The sequence below is a fragment of the Corylus avellana genome, chromosome ca3 (assembly GCF_901000735.1).
Source record: "Corylus avellana chromosome ca3, CavTom2PMs-1.0".
Taxonomy (NCBI): domain Eukaryota; kingdom Viridiplantae; phylum Streptophyta; class Magnoliopsida; order Fagales; family Betulaceae; genus Corylus; species Corylus avellana.
The window spans coordinates 13,751,555-13,773,064 of NC_081543.1; the positions used below are offsets into that span (position 1 = coordinate 13,751,555).

The 21,510-nt window shown below is 38.0% G+C and overlaps 1 protein-coding gene and 1 non-coding gene across 2 annotated transcripts; both read left to right on the plus strand.

Moving 5' to 3' along the window:
- Window positions 1-14,808: 14,808 nt before the first annotated feature.
- LOC132173315 (protein ABCI7, chloroplastic) lies at window positions 14,809-20,410 on the plus strand. Its single transcript, XM_059584777.1, has 3 exons — window positions 14,809-15,803; window positions 18,741-19,000; window positions 19,797-20,410. Exons 1-3 carry the CDS (start codon window positions 14,931-14,933, stop codon window positions 20,113-20,115), a joined length of 1,452 nt encoding a protein of 483 aa, XP_059440760.1. The 5' UTR covers window positions 14,809-14,930; the 3' UTR covers window positions 20,116-20,410.
- Window positions 20,411-21,297: 887 nt separating this feature from the next.
- On the plus strand, window positions 21,298-21,429 carry LOC132176798 (U6atac minor spliceosomal RNA). The gene has a single exon (XR_009439659.1). It is a non-coding gene; the product is annotated as a U6atac minor spliceosomal RNA (small nuclear RNA).
- Window positions 21,430-21,510: the final 81 nt, after the last annotated feature.

The following is a 21,510-nucleotide window of genomic DNA, read 5'->3' on the forward strand; positions in this document are numbered from 1 at the left end:
GTGAGTGAGTTTCGGGTTTCATTTTCATTTTCCCTCTCCTCCTCACTCGTCACACGCCGCTCTCTCTCTCCCCCCGACCTTCCGCCTCCGCCCACCACTATCTACTTCTGGCAACGAGCGCCACCCGTGCACCACCATCGGCAACGCCCACCCACGAAATCAAATTCAGCGACAATACCCACCGAACTCCAGCCGCGGACCACCACCGAAAACACCCACCATCTAAGATCTGGCCGGTCGAACGCCACCCATGGCACCAGCTCAGAGGCTTGTTTGTCAAGATCCGTTTTTTGGAGTTGATTTGGTGAGTAGAATTTTGAAATGGGATTTTTGTGGGTTGTGTTTGGGCATGGCACCAAATCATTGCTGGGTTATTTGTGGGTTGTGGGTTCTTTGTGGGTGATGAATTATTTCTCTGTGGGTTCTCTGTTTTAGTGATGAATTGTTTCTTTGCTTCTCTCTGCACACAACACCCACAATCTTTGGGTTGTAGATTTTTTGTGTTTTTAGCTCAAATCGCTGTTTTAGTAATGAACTCTACTCTCTTGCCTGCTATGCACACCTTGTGTTTGGCAAAATGCCTAACCGACATTTTTGAGATATGAATTTCAATTCATGTTTTAAAATGCTCTTGCTAAATACCTATGGTGTTTAGGATGTGTTTTTGAGAATTTTTAGCATTAGTATCTTTGGTTATAACATGCTCAATTTTAGTGCTTGATGAGTTGCCTAAATGAGTGGTGCACGGGACTTAGCCACATTTGTTATTCTGGTTAATATTTGGGGGGTTTTTCTTCTTGTTGCTTTTGGGTCTTGTGTCATAGTTTTTGCATATGTAGATTGTCATTTGTAATTAAGCTATTTGTTTGGCTTTTTATTTTATTTTTTTAAATGTTGTTCGTCGGTTTTGTGTTATGTTCTTCTGTACTTGAAGGTTCTTGTTTGTTCTTTAGTATCTCTTGGGATGGTGTTTTGGATTTATTAGGTTTTAGTTATCTGATTTTCTTAAATTGGGGGTTGATGTAGGTGGTTGTTATTGGTTTTGGCTATTTTTACTGTTTGGATGCATCTTTTTTTTTTTTTTTAAAAAAAAAAAAAGCTTGGAAAGCTATGATTCAAGTGCATATGTACAATAAAAAGGAGTGGAACAATGGATTCGGTGAATGAAAAGAGAATGAGATTTTTTTATTTTGGGGGCTTTGTTTAATTGGTTTGGTGTTAATTTTCAATATTTGATATATTTAAAACGTAAATCAACATGTACTTGGGTTCTTGTATTCTGATTTTTTATTATTATTATTATTATTCATAATCTATGTTTGTGATGGAAAGAATGGTGGTGATGCTTTACTTATTTTGATTTTCCTTGCTGACGCCTCTAATCAAATTTATTTTTAGTTTCGACATTATGCGGAATCAATTTGTTTGCGTCTTATAAGAGAGCTACAAAAGAATCTAGACTATCTTGAACTCGTTGTTTATTGAGTGGCTGAAAAATTTGAGAAAAGTGGTCAAGAATTATATGCATGTCATTTGAGATTTTCAAAAGTCAAGTTTAATTAGCCTACATGGGTGTGTTAGGTTGAGTTCACTGGAACACCATACTTCTTTTTCATGTAAAATGCTTAAAACTCTTAACTTTACATCCTAATTCGAATGGATTTTCAGGAAATATGAACAAATAGAAAGTAAAATGCTTGAGAATGTCAAAAATCGAGCCTAACTTTATACTTTTCTCAGGAGCAAAAAGGCTCTATTTTGGGTTTTCAATGAAGGCTTTTTATAAAATGCATAGTTAATATGCTGAGAATTAAATGAAAGCATTGGCACTTTGGTTGATTTTGCATGTGATATTTTAGGCATTTGTTTGCATTTCTCAATATGATGATAAATGTCTCTGTGATGTTTATTAGAAATAAGCATTTTTTTTTGGAGCCTAGATGAAAATGTTTCTAGTGGGTACCATACGACTGAATTGGGGCCAAATCCCGACTTATACGGTGTTTAGATGTAATATTTGTAGGTTTGTTTTTGCAGACCTTGTTTTTGCAGAATCTATACATATTTGTAATGCTTATTTATTTTTCGCATAATGGTACTAGAGATGAACTGAGATTCTAGTATTGTCTTGGTTGGTGTTTTTTAATTAGATTGTACATATGAATAGATTATGTTTGCATTATCAAATAGCAAAGATTACATTTGTGTGGGCATTGATCTTTAATTGTTTGATGTGTATGATCAAGAAGCATCATTCAAGAACTTGGTCGTCAGCTGTCGTGGAGAACTTGGTTGTTTTAGTTTAAATTTTCCATTTTTCCTAGTGGGTATGGTTTATTTTGGTGAGTTCTGACCCAATTTCATGTGATTCTTGATCTGGGTTTTGAGAATTATTGCTTGATCCGGGTGTTTAGGTGGTAAATGCTACCAGTTTTTGTGAAACAGGACGGGGGGAAATTTCCTACAATCGGAATATTTGCTTTTCCAGAGGGATGTTGAAGTTTGCATTTGGAATTTATTCAATGGAACTAGTATTAGTGTCTGAAATTTACGGGTGGAAATTTCACTTGAGAATTTTTTGTTATTGATGTTTGTCATTGGTGTTTTTGTTTTTGTATTCAATATGTTTGATGAAATTTCCATGAGATTTTTTGTTTGTTGATGTTTGTGTTTTTGCTGCTACACCCACAATCTTTGGGTTTAATTATGCTTATTCAAAGGTTTTTTCTAACATGTTTGTATCGTTTTTCTTTTTTCAGACCATGTTGCTAACATTTTCCACTTTTGTTTTTTGGTAGTTATGCTCTGTTCTGGAAAATTTAAACAAATTGGTCCAATCCACCAACACAAATGTGAGGTTGCTGTCAAAAAAGGTTGGAGAGCTCGAGAAAATAGTGACTCCGACATAGCATCATCCAAGGCCATCGATGTCTGTTTGAAACAAATTGTTCACACGAAATTATTTGTTGTCCAATGGGAATGTACTGTAACCTCTTTTGAGTGAAACTTCAAACTAGATTGTGCATAGAAATATAGAGACCTTGAGTGTAATTTTGCCTTGTGTAATTTATGGAAATATTTGGGAATGTACTGCCTTTTTTGTAATTTTGCAACCTTGTTGAATAGAATGATAATGTTTTGTTTTTGTCTAGCAATTGATGATATTTACTCTTTGTCTAGCAATTTTGTTGGGTTGTGATACAATTTTGCACTACAAGCCAGGTTGGATTGTTCCTCTTCATTTGGTTAAGAGGTTGACATGTTGGGTTGTGATACAATTTTTATCAGACACCATAACTCACCAAATGTAATATGTATTTCTCATACCAAATGTAATATGTTCATAATGAAGCAATTTACATGGTTTGGCAATTACAAGAACAAAAAAAAAAAAAAAAAACCAGCAACTCAATATATTGCAGCGTTAAAAATGTCAGCAACTCAATATGTTGCAGCGTTACAACTGTCATCTCACATTGGCATCTCAATTTCAAGAAAAAGAAAAAAAGACAACATTACCAACAATTTAATGAAGCACTACATTATCAACAATTTACATGGTTTGGCAATTACAAGAACAAAAAAAACTAGCAACTCAATATGTTGCAAAGTTACAAATGTCATCTCACTTTGGCATCTCAATTTAATGAAGCACTGCATCTCAGTTTGGTTCATTTCAAGAAGGTTATCTTCAATCCAGCTCCTCTCCAACCTTCTTTGTCAAGTCTTCAATCAAAAAAATATACAAATATGTTAGAAAAAAACCTTTAAATAAGCATAATTAAACCCAAAGATTGTGGGTGTAACAGCAATAACACAAACATCAACAACACAAAAAATCTCATGGAAATTTCATTAAACATATGGAAGACAAAAACAAAAACACCAATGACAAACATCAACAAAAAAAAATTCTCAAATGAAATTTCCACCCATAAATTTTAGATACTAATACTAGTTCCATTCAATAAATTCCAAATGCAAACTTCAACATCCCTCTAGAAAAGTAAATATTCCGACTGAAGGAAATTTCCACCCGTCCTGTTTCACCAAAACTGGTAGCATTTACCACCTAAATACTCGGATCAAGCAATAATTCTCAAAACTCAGATCAAGAATCACATGAAATTAGGTTAGAACCCTCCAAAATAAACCATGCCCACAGGGAAAAATGGAAAATTTAAACTAAAACAACCAAGTTCTCCGTGACAGCTGACGACCAAGTTCTTGAATGATGCTTCTTGATCATACACATCAAACAATTAAAGATCAATGCCCACACAAATGTAATCATTGCCATTTGATAATGCAAACATAATCTATTCATATGTACAATCTAATTAAAAAACACCAACCAAGACAATTCTAGAATCTCAAGTCATCTCTTGTACCATTATGCAAAAAATACGTAAGCATCACAAACATGCATAGATTCTGCAAAAACAAGGTTTGCAAAAACAAGCCTAGAAATATTGCGTCTAAACACCATATAAGTCGGGATTTGGCCCCAATTCAGTTGTATGGTACCCACTAGAAACATGTTCATCTAGGCTCCGAAAAAAAAAATGCTTATTCCTAATAAACATCACAGAGACATTCATCATCATATTGAGAAATGCTTAAAATATCACATGTAAAATCAACCAAAGTGCCAATGCATCCATTTAATTCTCAGCATATTAACTGTGCATTTTATAAAAAGCCTTCATTGAAAACCCAATAGAGCCTTTTGGCTCCTGAGAAAAGAATTAAAGTTAGGCTCGATTTTTGACATTCTAAAGCATTTCACTTTGTATTTGTTCATATTTCTTGAAAATCCATTTGAATTAGGATGTAAAGTGAAGAATTTTCAGCATTTTACATGAAAAAGAAGTATGGTGTTTCAGTGAACTTAGCCTAACACAACCATGTAGGCTTATTAAACTTGACTTTTGAAAATCTCGAATGACATGCATATAATTCTTGACCCCTTTTCTTAAATTTTTCAGCCACCGAATAAACAATGAGTTCAAGATAGTCTAGATTCTTTAGTAGCTCTTCCATAGGACGCAAACAAACTGATTCTGCATAATGTCGAAACTAAAAATAAATTTGATTAGAGGCGTCAGCAAGGAAAATCAAAATAAGTAAAGCATCACTACCATGCTTTCCGTCACAAACATAGATTATGAATAAAAATAAAAATAAAATAAAAACAGAATACAAGAACCCAAGTACATGTTGATTTACGTTTTAAATATATCAAATACTGAAAATTAACACCAAACCAATTAAACAAAGCCCCCAAAATAAAAAAATCGCATTCGCTTTTCATTCACTGAATCCATTGTTCCACTCCTTTTTATTTTACATATGCACTTAAATCATGGCTTTCCAAGCTTTAAAGAAAAAAAAAAAAAAAAAAAAACAGATGCAACCAAACAATAAAAACAGCCAAAACCAATAACAACCACCTACATTAACCCCCATTTTAAGAAAACTAGATAACTAAAACCTAATAAATCCAAAACACCATCCCATGAAAAACTAAAGAACAAACAAGAAACTTTAAGCACAGAAGAACATAACACAAAACCGATGAACAACATTTAAAAAATAAAATAAAAAAGGTCAAACAAATAGCTTAATTACAAATGACAATCTACATATGCAAAAAATATAACACAAGACCTAAAAGCAACTAGAAGAAAATCCTCCAAATATTAACAAGAATAACAAATGTGGCTGAGTCTCCTACACCACTCATTTAGGCAACTCATCAAACACTAAAATTGAGCATGTTATAACCAAAGATGCTAGTGCTAAAAATTCTCAAAAACACATCCTAAACACCATAGGTATTTAGCAAGAGCATTTTAAAACATGAATTGAAATTCATATCTCAAAAATGTCGGTTAGGCATTTTGCTAAACACAAGGTGTGCATAGTAGGCAAGAGAGTAGAGTTCATTACTAAAACAGAGATATGAGCTAAAAACACACAAAAAATAAAAAAACCCAAAGATTGTGGGTGTTGGGTGCAGAGAGAAGTAGAGAAACAATTCATCACTAAAACAGAGAACCCACAGAGAAACAATTCATCACCCATAGAAAACCCACAAATAACCCAACAATGATCTGGTGTCGTGCCCAAACACAACCCACAAAAATCCCATTCCAAAATTCCACTCACCAAATCTGCTGCAAAAAACGGATCTTGACAAAACAAACCTCTGAGTTGGTGCTGTGGGTGGCGTTCGGCCGACCGGATCTTGGATGATGGGCATTTTTGGTGGTGGTCCGCAGCTGGAGTTCAGTGAGCGTCGTTGCCGAATTTGGAGCTGATTCCGTGGGTGGGCGTTGCCGATGGTGGTGCACAGGTAGCGCTCGTTGCCGGAAGTAGATAGTGGTGGGCGAAGGCAGAAGGTCGGGGGGAGAAAGAGAGAGCAGTGTGTAAAGAGTGAGGAGGAGAGGGAAAATGGGGAGGGAAAATGAAAATGAAACCCGAAACTCACTCACGCGCACTTTCAAGGTTTTTTTTTTTTTTTTTTTTTAATTTGAGGCAAACGTGGCATGTGCTACGTCACTGGCATGCTTACTGTTCAAGCACTCTAGTGGCCCTTCTATCTCTACTCTAGGAGAAAATACACTTTACTTCCCTAAACTATCCACCCATTTGCACTTTTAATTCAAATGTTTAAAAAGTGACATTTTATCCCCCTACTTCCAAATTGTTACAATTCGACCATTCTGACTTCTTTTTTTTTTTTTTCCCCAAAATGTTCTATCCTAAGTTTGAAAAAATAAATTAAAAACTAAGGGGTGGCCGGTCTAGGGTGGCCGAAGCCATGCCTAAGGCTAACTGGTGTAGCCGACCACCCCTTAATTGCTAAGGCGACCAACTCGGCGCTGCATCTCGGCCTTGACGTCGGTGGCGGGACGGGAACTTTTGCAGCGAGAATGAAGCTGTACAATGGTACCATTGTTACGACGACGATGAACATGGGTGGACCAAACAACGAGGCCGGGGCTCTGAGGGGGTTGGTGCCGATTCACGTGCCGTTGTAGCAAAGGTTTTCGGTGTTTGACGGGGTGATGGATCTAGTACGCTGTGGCCACGCCATGAACAGGTTGATGCCGTTGATGGTGATGGAGTTCTAGGTCTACAACGTGGATAGAGTGTTGAGGGCCGGAGGGTACCTGTGGTTGGGGGGCATTTTGGGGGAAAAAAAAAAAAGCCAACAGTTATCACGTGCGAGTCACATGATCTCTGTTCCGTCAGTCAAAATAGCTTTGACTGACGGAATAGTTGAATTGTAAAAATTTGAAAGTCTGGGGGGTGCATTGCAAAAATTGAAACATTGGAGGTCGAATCAAAAATCGTCCCAAACTTTAGGGGGGTAAAGTGTAATTTTTTCAAAAACATAAATTTCAAATCCAACAAACATAATAAAAAATAATAAAAAAGTTGTGGTTGTGAAACATGAAGTATTACTTTAAGATGATAATAGAAAAAAGAAACTTACAATACCCTAAAGGTCGTAAACTTATCAAATCCAAAACGACAACGTTTTAGTGAATTTAATTTTATAAAATTTATATATGTTTTTACCGTGCACAATAATTGATGAAAAATATAGAATCGAAAAAAATAGAGATTAAGAGAGAGAGTGTGTGTGGACACACAAATTTACGTGGTTTGACAATTTGCCTACGTCCACAGAAAGGTGGTTGTATTTTTACTCTTAATGATTCATGATTACTGCATACATATATATAGAAAAACCCTAAACCCTACTTGTACGAATTTATTAAGGAAATCCCCAAAATACCCCGTACCGTATCACCTGGAACTGATAGGTTTAGGTATACCGCCGCCTCTCTCTTCTCCTCTCTAGCACCTGGAGACATTTGTCAAGGCCAAGCAATGCTTGAACTTATCTGCAGTAACAGGCTTCATCAACATGTCTGTTGCATTCTCAGAAGTGTGGATCTTCTTAAGTAACAGTTCACCTATAGCAACCAATTCCCTGATCTTGTGAAATCTCTTATCAATGTGCTTAGTTCTCGCATGATACAGCTGGTTCTTTGCCAAGTAAATGGCACTTTGGCTGTCACAATGCAATGAAACTCCACCTTGCTGAATACCTAGCTCATTGACTAACCCTGTGAGCCATAAAGCTTCCTTTGCAGCTTCAGCCGCCGCTATGTACTCTGACTCAGTCATGGACATCACAACCGTGGACTGGATCATAGACTTTCAACATATGGGTCCTCCTGCAAGAGTGAACACACAGCCCGTGGTCGATCTTCTGGCATTCATGTCCCCTGCATAATCTGCATCCACATATCCCACAACTGACAAATCACTCTTTTGTCTGACAAAAGTGATGCCGTAGTCTGTAGTACCTTTCAAGTATCTGAAAATTCATTTAACTGCATCACAATGCTGTCTCCTCGGATTTGCCATGTACTTGCTCACCACACTCACTGCATTAGCCAAATCAGGCCTGGCACATACCATAGCATACATCAGACACCCCATTGCACTAGCATATGGGACCTTAGACATATCTTCAGTTTCTTCAACTGTCTTTGGACACTGTGAGGTAGACAAACAAAAATGATTCGCCACAGGTGTACTCATCGGTTTCGCATTCTCCATGCTAAACCTCTCCAACACCTTTTTCACATAGCAGGCCTGAGATAGCCACAATCTTTTGGCATCCCTGTCCTTGCGAATCTCCATCCCAAGAATCTTCTTAGCTACGCCCAAATCTTTCATGTCAAATTCTTTGCTCAACAAAACCATCTGTTTGTTAACCTCCACTATACTCTTAGCTGCAATAATCATATCATCCATGTACAGTAACAGAAAAACAAATGAGCCATCATCAAGACTCCTCACATAGACACAACAGTCATACTCACATCTCCTGTAGCCAATTCTGATCATGTAGGAGTCAAACCGCTTATACCACTACTTTGGAGACTGCTTCAGCCCATAAAGTGACTTCTTCAATTTACAGACCAAGTGCTCCTGTTCAGGATGACTAAACCCCTCTGGCGGTTCTATGTAAATGTACTTCTCCAAATTACCATGAAGGAAAGTTGTCTTCACATCCATCTGCTCCAATTCCATGTCATAATGAGCTACCAACACCAATACAGGTCTGATGGAAGTATGTCTGACCACTGGGGAAAATATTTCCTCGTAATTCAGCTGTGCATAACCATTTGCTACTAGGTGTGCCTTGAACTTTTCTCCCCCTTTTTTTTGATGCTGCTTCATTTTTCTTGAACACTCATTTACACCCTATCACCCTCTTCCTCTCTGGAAGCTCCACCAAATCTAATGTCTGGTTCTTATGTAGGGACTCCATTTCCTCTGCCATAGCACCCACCCATCTGCTCTTCTCTTGGCTATTGACAACCTCTTGAAAAGTAGTAGGATCTCTGCTATTGATGACAAAAGCATAGGAAGCCATGTCTTCATAACCGTACTTGACTGGTGGTCTGATAGTGCGTCTAGGTCTGTTTGTGGTTATACTATGATGCTGCTCAACTCCTGAAGTAAAGGTCTCTGTCCTTGAGAAGTGTTCTCCTGCACAGGAGTCTCTAACTCCATCTGCACCACCTACTTATCACTATTACTACTTTTTGGCCCCTGCTGCTTTTCATCTTGAGTACTCTTCAACATGAAATTTTCATCAAATACCATGTCTCTACTGATCACCGCTTTGTTTGCCTTCAAATCCCAAAACTTGTAACCCTTGACCCATTTTCTGTATCCGAGAAAGAACACTGTCTAGACTTTTGATCAAGTTTCGATCTTTCTTCACTAGGTATGTGCACATAGGCTGGACAACCAAATACTCGCAATCAAGAGTAATCTACCTCATTACTTGTCCACACCTCCTCTGCAACTTTTTCATCTAGTGCTACTCTCGGTGACCTGTTGATCAAGTAACATGTCATACTCATTGCATCTGCTCAAAAAATCTTTGCAAGTCCAACATTCAACCTGAGACACCATGCTTTCTCTGTAATAGACATGTTCATCATTTCTGCCACACCATTTTGATGTGGTGTCTTGAGTACTGTGAAATGTCTATTTATACCATGCTACTTTGAACTTGTCATTTGTGTACTCGGTTCCATTATCTATCCTAAGGCACTTAACCTTCTTCCTAGTCTGGTTCTCAACTTTAGCTTTCCACAAATTAAACTTGGCAAATGTCTCTAATTTGTGCCGCATGAAGTACAGACAAACTTTTCTGGAGAAATCATCAATAAAGGTCACGAAGTACATATGTCCTCCCCGTGACGCTGTCCTCACAGGTCCCTAAACATCAAAATGAACATAGTCCAGAACACAGAACTTACAGAAATCAAGTTTGCACGTTTTGACACCCTTCAACAGATTTCTCTTATAAAGCTCCAACATGTCTCGCTCACCCATATGACCCAACTATATATGCCACACAATAATACAATCAGACTCAGACTCTACAAAGGCAATTCCACCTACAACTGTACTTCCCAATAGTTTATAGATATTCTTTGAATTTTTCTACCCCTTCATAACTACCATCGCACCCTTAGTCACCTTCATTATCCTACCTTCAAACTTATAACCATAACCGTTTGAGTCTATCGTGCCTAATGAAATCAAATTTTATTCCACATCTGGTACATGTCTAACATCACATAACGTTCTAACCACACCATCAAACATTTTAATTCTAATATTACCTATGCCAGTAATTTTGCAATGTGCATCATTACCCATAGTAACTATACCAGAATTAACTGACCAGTATGTGTCAAACCAATCTCTGTTGGATGTCACGTGAAACGAACATGCTGAATCAAGAATCCAAAAATCCCCAGGATGTTCTAAATTAGATGCAACAGAAAGCATATCACCATCAGCATCGTTTGAATTGTCTTGCACTACGTTCGCAGATTCTGAGGAGCCTTCTTTCTCGTCATCCTTGTTCTTCTTCCAATCTGGACAGTCCCAGTTTATGTGCCCTTTCTTTTCGTACTTATAATAGATGATGTCCTTCCTCCTCCTGGACTTTGACCAAGAATTCTTGCCTTTCGAATCACCCATGTTACTGCATCTTCCACGCTCATAGTTACCCTTTACAACTAGCCCTTCCCCTTGAGAATTATCATCAATGTTTTTCTTCCTTTGATGAAACACCAACAAGGCTCCTATAACGTCCTCTAACTTCAAGGACTCTTTTTCTCATGTTAGGGTTGTACCAGATTGTCATATGTAGGAGAAGTTGGGAGTGAATTCAATAGCATCAACGCCTTGTCTTTGTCTTCGAACTTCACATCAACCCTCTTCAGATCTCCAATTATCTGATTGAACGTGTTGATGTGTTGGCTCAGATCCGAGCCCTCCACCATCTTCAAACTGTATAACCACTGCTTTAGATAGAGTTTGCTCGTCAATGACTTTGACATATACCGACTTTCCAGTTTCAACTAAAATGCCGCCAGAGATTCTTCGTCTATGATGTGATACATCATGTCATCTCCTAGACAAAACCGAATAGTAGCCATCATTTTAGCCTCAAGTTCCTTCCAATCTATGTCCGTCATCCCTTTTGGTTTCGTCCCATATAACACCTTCACCATCCATTGTTGCACTAACAAATCATTGACACGTCTTTGCCATAATCCGAAATTACTAGATCCATCGAACTTCGCAAAAGATGTACCAACCCCAACCATCGTAGATTAGACTTTGATACCAATTGTTGTTACCATGCATAATAATTGATGAACAATATAGAATCGAAAAAAGAGAGATTAAGAGAGAGAAAGTGGACACATAGATTTATGTGATTCAGCAATTTGCTTATGTCCATAAAGAGGCAGCTATATTTTTACTCTTAATGATTCAGGGTTACATCATACATATATATAGAAAAACCATAAACCCTACTTGTACGGACTTATTAAGAAAAACCCTAAACCATACATATATATAGAAAAACCCTAAACCGCTCCGTGAACGTCGCTAGCGCGACGTTTACTCCGCTCCCGTCTACTTAGCCTTCCACTGGTATTAATACGAGCCATCAGTTCCAATAATATATTATATTTAAAGAGAATGCGGATGCGATTATTATTCGCATCCACATACCCTAAAATCGCTATCCTCCACATTCGCTTCTGTAGACAGTGGATAGCTTATAGTGGATAAGTGTGGATGACTTCTAGCATTACTCATTCGATTTATATACGTTAATTTGTTGATTTGTACATCCCAATATGATTAAATCAAAATTCAGGGTTTTTTTTTTTTTTTTTTTTTTTAATTTATTTTTTATGAAAGAAATTTGATGGGTGTTCTTGTTTGAAGATCATGCAAATCCAAGTCCATTAGATTATGTGTTGGCAAGTTCGTTTAAAACTTACAAAAAAACAAAAAAGAAGAAAAAAAAAAAGAAGAAAATTGTTCCCATTAGGGCTATAAATAAACTAGTCTATTTGACAACCCGCTCCGTTTAATTCGACTCGAACTTGAGCTCGTTACTATACAAACCCGTTTGATTAGTAAATGATATATACCTGATTCCCTCGAAAAAAACTCGATAGGGGCTTGCAAGCTTAGCTCGTTTAAAGCTCAACCAATTTGTTTGTCCGACTTGTTAGCTCGTTCATATATGTGTGTGTGTGTGTGTATATATATATTACTAAAAATTATTTATATAAATTTAAGTATGTATATTAGTAATTAAGTAATATATGTAATATAAATTACTTAGTATTTATAATTATATTATAGATAAATGTCTAGATGATATTTTAAAATTCGGGCTTGAATTCTGCTCGGATCATACATTAAATAATGTAATAGTTTAGCTCGAGCTCGAGTTGAGCCCAACTTGGGTAGAATGGGATTCTCAATTAACTCGAGCTAGGCGAAACTTTAAACAAGCCGAACTTGAGCATACATTTCATAACTCGGCTCGAATAATCATCTTCGTAAATGAGCCAGTTTTGAAATCCTAAAGCTCGACTCAGTTCAGCTCGATTATAGCCCTAGTTCCCATGAATAGGTAAGGATCATTGGGTCATGCCTTAAACCAATTTGACCTGTTCTAATGACTTTGAAATTCGGGTTGACTCGAACCTTTTTCGCAACCAAAAATAGTCGTCCATGCTTGTTGATTCCTTGTGCCAGTTGATGGGGGATTGGGATCCCTAGCAATAGGGGAAAAATTGCCCATCAATAATTTTTGAAATCCTAGCCATCCAATGTAACCCAAGGGTCAACATGCCGCCACATGTCCCATTAGTAATAAAATATTATTTAAATTGTAAAAAGAAAATAATAAAAACTATGGGGTGGCCAAAGCCATCCCCATGGCCTTAAGGGGTGGTCGAACCACCCCCTAGGGCCATAAGGGTGGCTTCAACCACCCCCAACCGGTCCTTGAGGGTGGCAGAACCACCCCTGGGGCCCTAGGGGTGGCGAAGCCACTCCCAACCAGTCCTTAGGTGGGCCCCGAACCACCTCCTGAGGCCCTAGTAGGTGGCTTCAGCCACCCCCAACCGATCCTTGGGGTGGCTTCGGCCACCCCATGGCCTCAAGGGGTGGTTCGGCAACCCCTTAGGGCCATGGGGGTGGCTTCGGCCACCCCCAACCGGCCCTTGGTGGTGGCTTTAGCCACCCCCATGGCTCAGTTGGGGGAACAAAGTTTTTCTCCAATATAGCCACCCTCATGGCTCAGCTGGGGGGACAAAGTTTTCCTTCAAACTAGGTTCGAGAAATTTTCTTCAATCTAATCTATAAAAGTAACATGTGTTTTTTAGACATGTGAGATGCATATATTTTTTTAATAGCAATGACAAATTTGGAATAAACTTAATTAAAAACTTATGTGCATCTCACACGTTATTAAAAAAATGGACACATGTCATTTTAATAGACTAGTTGAAGGAAATTCCTCCAACCTAGTTTGGAGGAAAACTTTGTCCTGGTTGGGGGGTGGCCGGCCACCTCATATTTTTTATTATTTTATTATTTCTTTTATAATTTAAATAATATTTTATTAAGGAAAAATATAATTTAGCCACCTAAACTACCAGTCATTTTCATTTTGGTCATCTAATGTTCAAAAAGTGATAAAGTAGCCTCACAAACTACCAACCAATTGCAATTTAGCAACTCCGTTAGTCATTATCGTCAAATAGGATGGAAAATGCAATATTACGTCGTTTAGATAAGGTTAAGTTATTAAGATACCCTTTTGAAAAAAAAAAAAAAAAAAATCAATTTAAAAAATGCCCTCTAAAATGACGTTGTTTTGAGGAAAAAAAAATCCATTGTTTGGTATCTGGCTGGCCACCCCCAGGCCATGGGGTGGCTGGGCGGCCACCCCAGGCCTGTTGGAGTGGCTGCCCAACCACCCAACAGGCCTAGGCTGGCCGCCCAACCACTCCCATGGCTTGGGGTGGCTTGTCGGCCACCCTATAGGCCATGGGGGTGGTCGCCCAGCCACCCCATAGGCCATAGGGTGGCTGGCGAGCTACCCTAAAACTACAATTTTTTTTTTTTTTTTTTCAAAATGACGTTTTTGTGGGATTGATAGTTTGGAGTGGTCAAATTGCAACTTTTTAGTAATTTGAGAAGCTACTTTATCACCTTTTGAATATTAAGCGGCTAAAATAAAAATGACTGATAATTTGGAGCACTATTTTTATTTTATTTTATTATTATTATTATTAATGGGAAACGTGGTAATTGACCCTTAGATGACATTGTAATGCCAGGATTTCAAAAATAATAGATGGGCAATTTTCCTATTTGCCGGGATCCCAATCCGTTGATGGGTTCGCTAAGGCATGTTGTTTGTTATGTGTCTGGTCAGGCAGGTCTTCTACGATAACAGGTAACTCCAAACTCCACAACCACCACCATCCATGGCGGCTTTTGCCTTCACACCCAAAATTCAAAGGCCCCCAATCCCAGTAGTTTCATCACCCACCAGAGCTCCTAAACCCAGAACGAGAACTAGAGTCTCACTACAACCAGCCCCAACCTTCTCAGACCCTTTTGTCCTCCAACTAGCAGAAACCCTTGAAGACTCTCTGCCCTCTTCCTCTCCACCACCATTGCCTCTCCAAAAGCTCAGAGACACCTCGTCCGAGACCCTCCTCTCAACCCCATGGCCCTCCCGCAAAGATGAGTCGTTTCGTTTCACGGACACCTCCTTCATCAGACACTCGCAAATTAACCCAATCCCTCAACCTCCTCACTCCTCAGCTCTCTCAGGCATTTCTTCGAACACCCAGTTCCCCAACCTTGTTATTGCTGATGGGTATGTCGTAAATTCGGCGAATTTGTCCGAATTGCCAAGTGGGGTTTTTGTTGGGAGCTTGTTGGAGCTCTCTGATGAGAGAATTATCAAAAGGGTGTGTGAATTTGTGTGTAATTCGGCTGGGGGTGACTTGTTTTGGTCTATTAATGGGATAGGCGCGCCGGATTTGACGGTGGTGTATGTTCCGGCGGGGTGTAAGGTAGAGACTCCTGTTTGTTTGAGGTACATTTCTGTTGAGGGCAGTGACGAGGGGTCAAATGAACTGCCCGTATCGAATCCGAGGGTGTTTGTGTTGGTGGAGAAGGGAGGAGAGATTCTTATAGTTGAGGAGTTCCAAGGTAAGGATGAGAAGAAGAGTTATTGGACGAATTCAGTTTTGGAAGTGGTGGTTGAACAAGGCGGGAAGGTTAGGCATTCATATATTCAGAATCAGTCTTTAAATGCTGCTCATATAAAGTGGACTTCAGTCCAGCAGGTGAATTCTTGTTCTGGCTGAGTGTTTTTTTTTTTTTTCATGGTTGAATTGTTATTATTGGTTGTTAAATATAGTCTGTACAGCTTGTTTGATACGTTTGCAGTTTGGAGAAGATTATAGGAATGTGATTTACGATCACATTCATGGAAACAATTGGGGTAGTACGTTTCTTATGTCATTGAACATGCGGCAGTGAATGAATCATTTCTACATGTACGTATGCATTGTAGTGACTTTTACTATATATGATCAAATGTGGTCTTAAAAATGACTAGTTGCTAACTAGTGCTTCAGAAGTGCTCACGTAAGATTGTTGATGACTTACAACTGAAAACTTTTTAGCATCTCCAACTGCTAGAGTGAATTGGTGTTTGAAAAGAAAGGGGATAATGTTAATAGAGAGCTGCTTCTTTGTGAAAGCTGATTGTCTGAATTTTACTGCCGATGGCTGATTGAAGGGTTTTGGGTTGATTTGAAGAATTATTTGGTGGCTAAAGGTAATGAAAAAATTAGGTTTTTGAAAGTTTATGAAGGATATTGGAGAATGGATCTAGTTTGGGGTTAGTTTTTTTTTTTTTTTTCTCTGTTCAAGGGCTGTATGAACAGTGGTTTGAACGGTAACAGTGTACCAATGAAGAAGAAGAGAAAGAGAAAGAGAAGGAGAAGAACACTCTATGCACTCTTTCCTAAAAACTCAAATTACTCAATATTCCATTAATGAAGTCTCTACTCTTTGAGTACATTATTAGTAGCATTAGGATCCTAATTTGACTAGTAAACTAAAGACCTCATAAAACCCAAGTAGAGATTAACTTGCACTCAAAAAAAAACTATCTTAGAAATTTTTCTAGAAAGTTCTAGACTCGACTCAATTACCAAAATACCCTCAACTTGTAAAAGTTTCAGAAAATTATAGATCTACCCCTCCTACAAAACTAACAATAACTTTTGAAATAATAACCTACATCAGAAAGTATTTTAGCCTTGGCTTCCTAATGACTTGATCTTCAAAACCATATGAGACTTGGCTCAATGTAATGTTGCACATGAGCCACAAAATAAATCTTGGACATTATTAAATTACAAAGTAACTAAAAATAGTCTTCCATGGCTGAATCGGTATGTCTGGCCCAAAAAGTGGATTGTCTATTATCAAAGAAAGCTCGTCTCTTCTCATTATCTATTTATTTTTTTCAACCAATAACTTGTAAACTTAGTTGCCCTCCGACTTCTTTTCCCTGTTCAACTTTTTCTTCAGCATGGCTGATTCAGATTGCATTGCTCAAGGTGACACTTTCTCCCTTTGAGGCTTCATGGACCTCCTTATCTTAGCTTCTAAACTCCTTGTTTGGGAGGAAATAGATAGATGGCTGCTTGCAGCTAACATGCTAGTTTTTTAGCTTAAAGTATATAAATTTTCAGCTGCTTCTTTTTCAATATTCAACAATGTTGGTTTGGCCGGTTACCAACCTGACAGGTCATTTTGGTTCAATAGCCGACTCCTTGATTGGTTTGGTTGGTACTAAAACATTCTACCAATGTCTTTCAGTTCAGTTGTTGGTAGGGGTTGAATACCAACTTGATGAGTTCTGTGCTCAGCCCTACTCAATACTTGGCTTCTTAAGAAAAATTCCTGGTTCCATAAATTGGACATTATGGCCCAACATGTGAAAAGCTCTTTAGCTGCAATACTGAAAATCACTTTAAAGGCAACAGCTTGAGCTTTCTTCTAAGGCTGCATGAAGTACTTTTGTACCGATGGATAGAACTTAAAAACTGGTAGAGGCAGGTGCTATACATTTCTATGAAGTTAGAAGTACTTTTGTTATGGGCTTATATGGGCTTTAATTAGTATGGCATTTGGTGAGTCTTATGTTTTGGCACTAAGTCACAAAAATGTATGTTATTTTTTGTTTGCTGGAGGGATATGGTCCCATAATATGGATTCAAGGCACCCCCCCCCCCCCCCTTCTCTCTCTCTCTCTCTCTCTCTCTCTCTTAAGAAGAGGAAAACATGTATGGTTTGGTGGCATATTAGAAATCTCAAACCATGGAAGCTCTTGGGGGAAAAAAACTACTCTTAACCTTGCTCCTGTTTTGGGCTTTTAAGAAAGGCAAATGCAACAATGAGAAAACTGGGATTTGTGTGATGAAATGTTTTTTTACTTAGTAGAATTTAGTATTATCTTCTTTGATCTTGTCTTTTTCTTGAGCTCAATTTGTTGTGAATTCTCTATTTTCTGTGTTATCTATTGGTCACTACATGGGCTATGTAACCTACTCTGATGGCAAAACATTTAAATCCTTAAAACTCTACCTTTGTTGTAGAAATTACTAAGGAAAGCTATGGTAACAAGAGCATATATTTAGCTCTGCTTTAGGCACAGTTTTTGGCCACTTTATTTCCTCCTCTATCTCACCTTCAGCGCAGATGATATTTGTGAAAGCAACCCTGGAGCTGACTTTGTTGAGAATGACTACTTCATGTTACCTGTTCTGCTTGTTTTTATGAATGTGCACATTTTCTTCTATATCTAGTTTATGCTTTTGCATATGTATGTTTTAGAGTGATCAATCTTTTATCATTACCTCAAGTGTTCTTTCAGATTCGGCATGATAATTTTGTTCCATGAGCATAGTAGTTTTAGCAACTTGTGTTATTAGTTGATCTAATTATTGCTAGGTAAATTGCATAATAAGCTCTATTCACTGTAATGTTATTCATCCTTGATTTACTTCTGGCATTAAATGTTAGTTAATGTCACGTTCATGAAGTTCTTTGTAGGATGTGATTTGAGCAATGAGTTCCTAACCTTTGTTGATAGACTACACTTGATGTCAACTCTAACCTATTGTGTACATATCTTTTTAGTATTATATGTTATGGAATTAATCCAGCAACGGTGGGGTCAACAATTTAAAGTTGATTGTTTGCAGGAATCAGCTAGTGCTTATGAGCTTGTAGAGGTAAGCATTGGTGGAAAATTGAGCCGGCACAATGTCCATATTCAGCAATTGGGCCCAGACACAGTAACAGATTTATCAACATTGCATTTGTCTGTTGGTGATCAAACACAAGATCTACATAGTAGACTAGTCTTGGACCATCCTCGAGGTTATTCTCGACAACTTCACAAGTGTATTGTGGCTCATTCTCTAGGACAAGCTGTGTTTGATGGGAATGTAAAAGTCAACAGGTAATTCTATTTTATTTGATTACTTACAATTATCACGAGTACATCTTGGTTTTGTTTAACATCACCCCATATACTATTCATAATCGTGTAAAAAAAATCAGAAGGGAAGGGTGGCTTGCGGTTACCCTTGTGAGCCACCCTCTCTGTTAGGGGGGTGGCCGCAAGCCACTCTCTATTTTCCTTTTTTCTTTTGAAAAATGGTAGAATTGTAATTTTATGTAGAGTCTGTCAGAGAAAATAACGGAATGGGACTGATGAATAGTTTTGATGATGGGATCAAACTCAATGAGCTAAAAGATAAAAATAAAAACTCATGGAGCGGGAGTAATACAGTTATTTTCTCTTAGGAAAAATATTAGCTGCCTGTGCTTAGCACTGTTATCAAATAGCTCGTTGAAGTTTTAGTTTTATCAAATAATTCACTGCGTTCTGGGTTGTCATCAAATAGATATTTCTGCCCATTTTTCTTCTGAAATGTTTATGATATTCAACTTTTACCCTCAAAGAAAAAAAAATTGCCAAAAAACAAAACAACAAAAAAAAGGGGGGAGTGGCCACCCCACTCTGTGACCCACCCCTTCTGCAAGGGTGGAACTCAAGGCAACCCTCCCCTTGCCATTCATTTCCAAGCTTATTAACTTCCTTCTGTTCTTCACAACCCCTTTTTCCTCATAAACCAAATCTCCATCATTCGCCTCCTCCTCTGCCCACTTCTCTTTTCTGGAGTTTAAAAAAGAAGAAAAAAAATAGAACTGCACATGCTTTACTTCTATTTAGTTCTTGCTGTATCATGCAGATTTGCACAACAGACAGATGCAGGACAACTAACAAGGAGCCTGCTCCTGGAACCTCGTGCAACAGTGAATGTAAAACCGAATCTCCAAATAATTGCAGATGATGTCAAGTGCTCCCATGGAGCTGCAATAAGTGACCTAGAAGAAAGCCAGCTCTTCTACTTCCTGGCACGCGGCATCAACTTGGAGACGGCTAGAAGGGCTCTTCTCTTCTCCTTTGGAGCCGAGGTGATAGAACGGCTGCCTTATTCTTCCATCAAAAGGGAAGTAGAGAGTCATATTAGAGAAGTATTGGCTCCCACACTTAAAGGGTCCTCATAGTGTGCTGTGTACATCTAAGGCAGCTGAAATTTATAATTATACTTTGATGCATTGTTTAGGAGAATTGATGGAAATTCTAGAAAATTTTGGTCATGGTGAAATTTTTACAGCCTAATGCTTCATTTGGCACCTGAGCAATGGGAAGAGAGAAGAAAGGGTGGAGAGAAATTATAATTATAGCAAAGTTTAAACTCCATTTGTTGATACTCTTTTATTTTTTTTAAAAAAAAGGGGGTAAAATGCATGTATATCTCTCCCTTTGGTTTATTACAGTTCAATTGACACCTTTTGGGTACCCATTTTTGAAATTCATGCCTTATTCTTTAACATTCATCTCCCCTGAAACATTTCATATGATATTACTGCCTACCTATCGAACAAAAAAAAGGGCATTTTATTGTGAAATTTGCCTACAAATTGGATCAATAAAATTGACTTAGTACTCATAGGCCCCTGATTCCCAAGATTGGAAGGTTAGAATTAATCCTTAACCCATGTTCCAACTTGGCGTTTAAGTGCTGCAGATATTAATTTTCTTTCTGCAACCATAGCATTGGATTCAATTTGAATTAAAAGAAACAAAATTGTTCAAAAACAAAAAATTGTTATTAAATATGTGAGACATTTTTCACTTCATTGAAAAAATGTCTCTCATTCACTGAAGGAATCAATCACACCTTGGGGATGCATATGGTCCACTGAACCAAGAAAAGAACCAGAAAGAGAAGTAAAATATACAGACTTCCGCAACAGATTTACCGAAGGTTGAGGCCTCTGGTATGTGATCTCCTCCGCCAGCCCATCTGGATGACGAGTAAAAGAATTAGTGACAATTGACATGAGACTAGAGAACACAAGTGTTTAGCAATACCAAAGAAATAAGAGGAAAGTGGATTTTTTTGCCTCAAATCTTCTTCCCAGGAAAGTACCCAACTAAGCTTCCATTAAGAGCAAGAGAGAATTTAGGGGTGGAATACCGATAGCTTCCGATATGTTCGCAATATCTCTCGTCAAACTTTTGTAACATTTAGGCTACCCAATAAAATCGATACAAGTCCGTGCTAGGCTCAAGCTTAAGTCAAGCTCCTTGAAAGGTGTGTAGTTACAGCACACATTGTCCCACATTGGAAGTGTATAGAAATAATTAACCCTTTATAAACATCATATGGCAAGTATTTTGGTGTGTTCGTAGAAAGGAGAGATGGTTGGCATCTCCCCTGACAGGGACGGGAACAGCCTTCGGGCTTTCCAGTTATCCACACATCCGGTTAAGGCTACCCACCCTTCGGGGTGGATCTATAACCCAATTTTTTTGGTTTTTTATTTCCCCATCTACCAACCTTTTTTTTTTTATTATTCTTCTTTTAAATTCTGAATATCCGTAGTTTTTAGGGT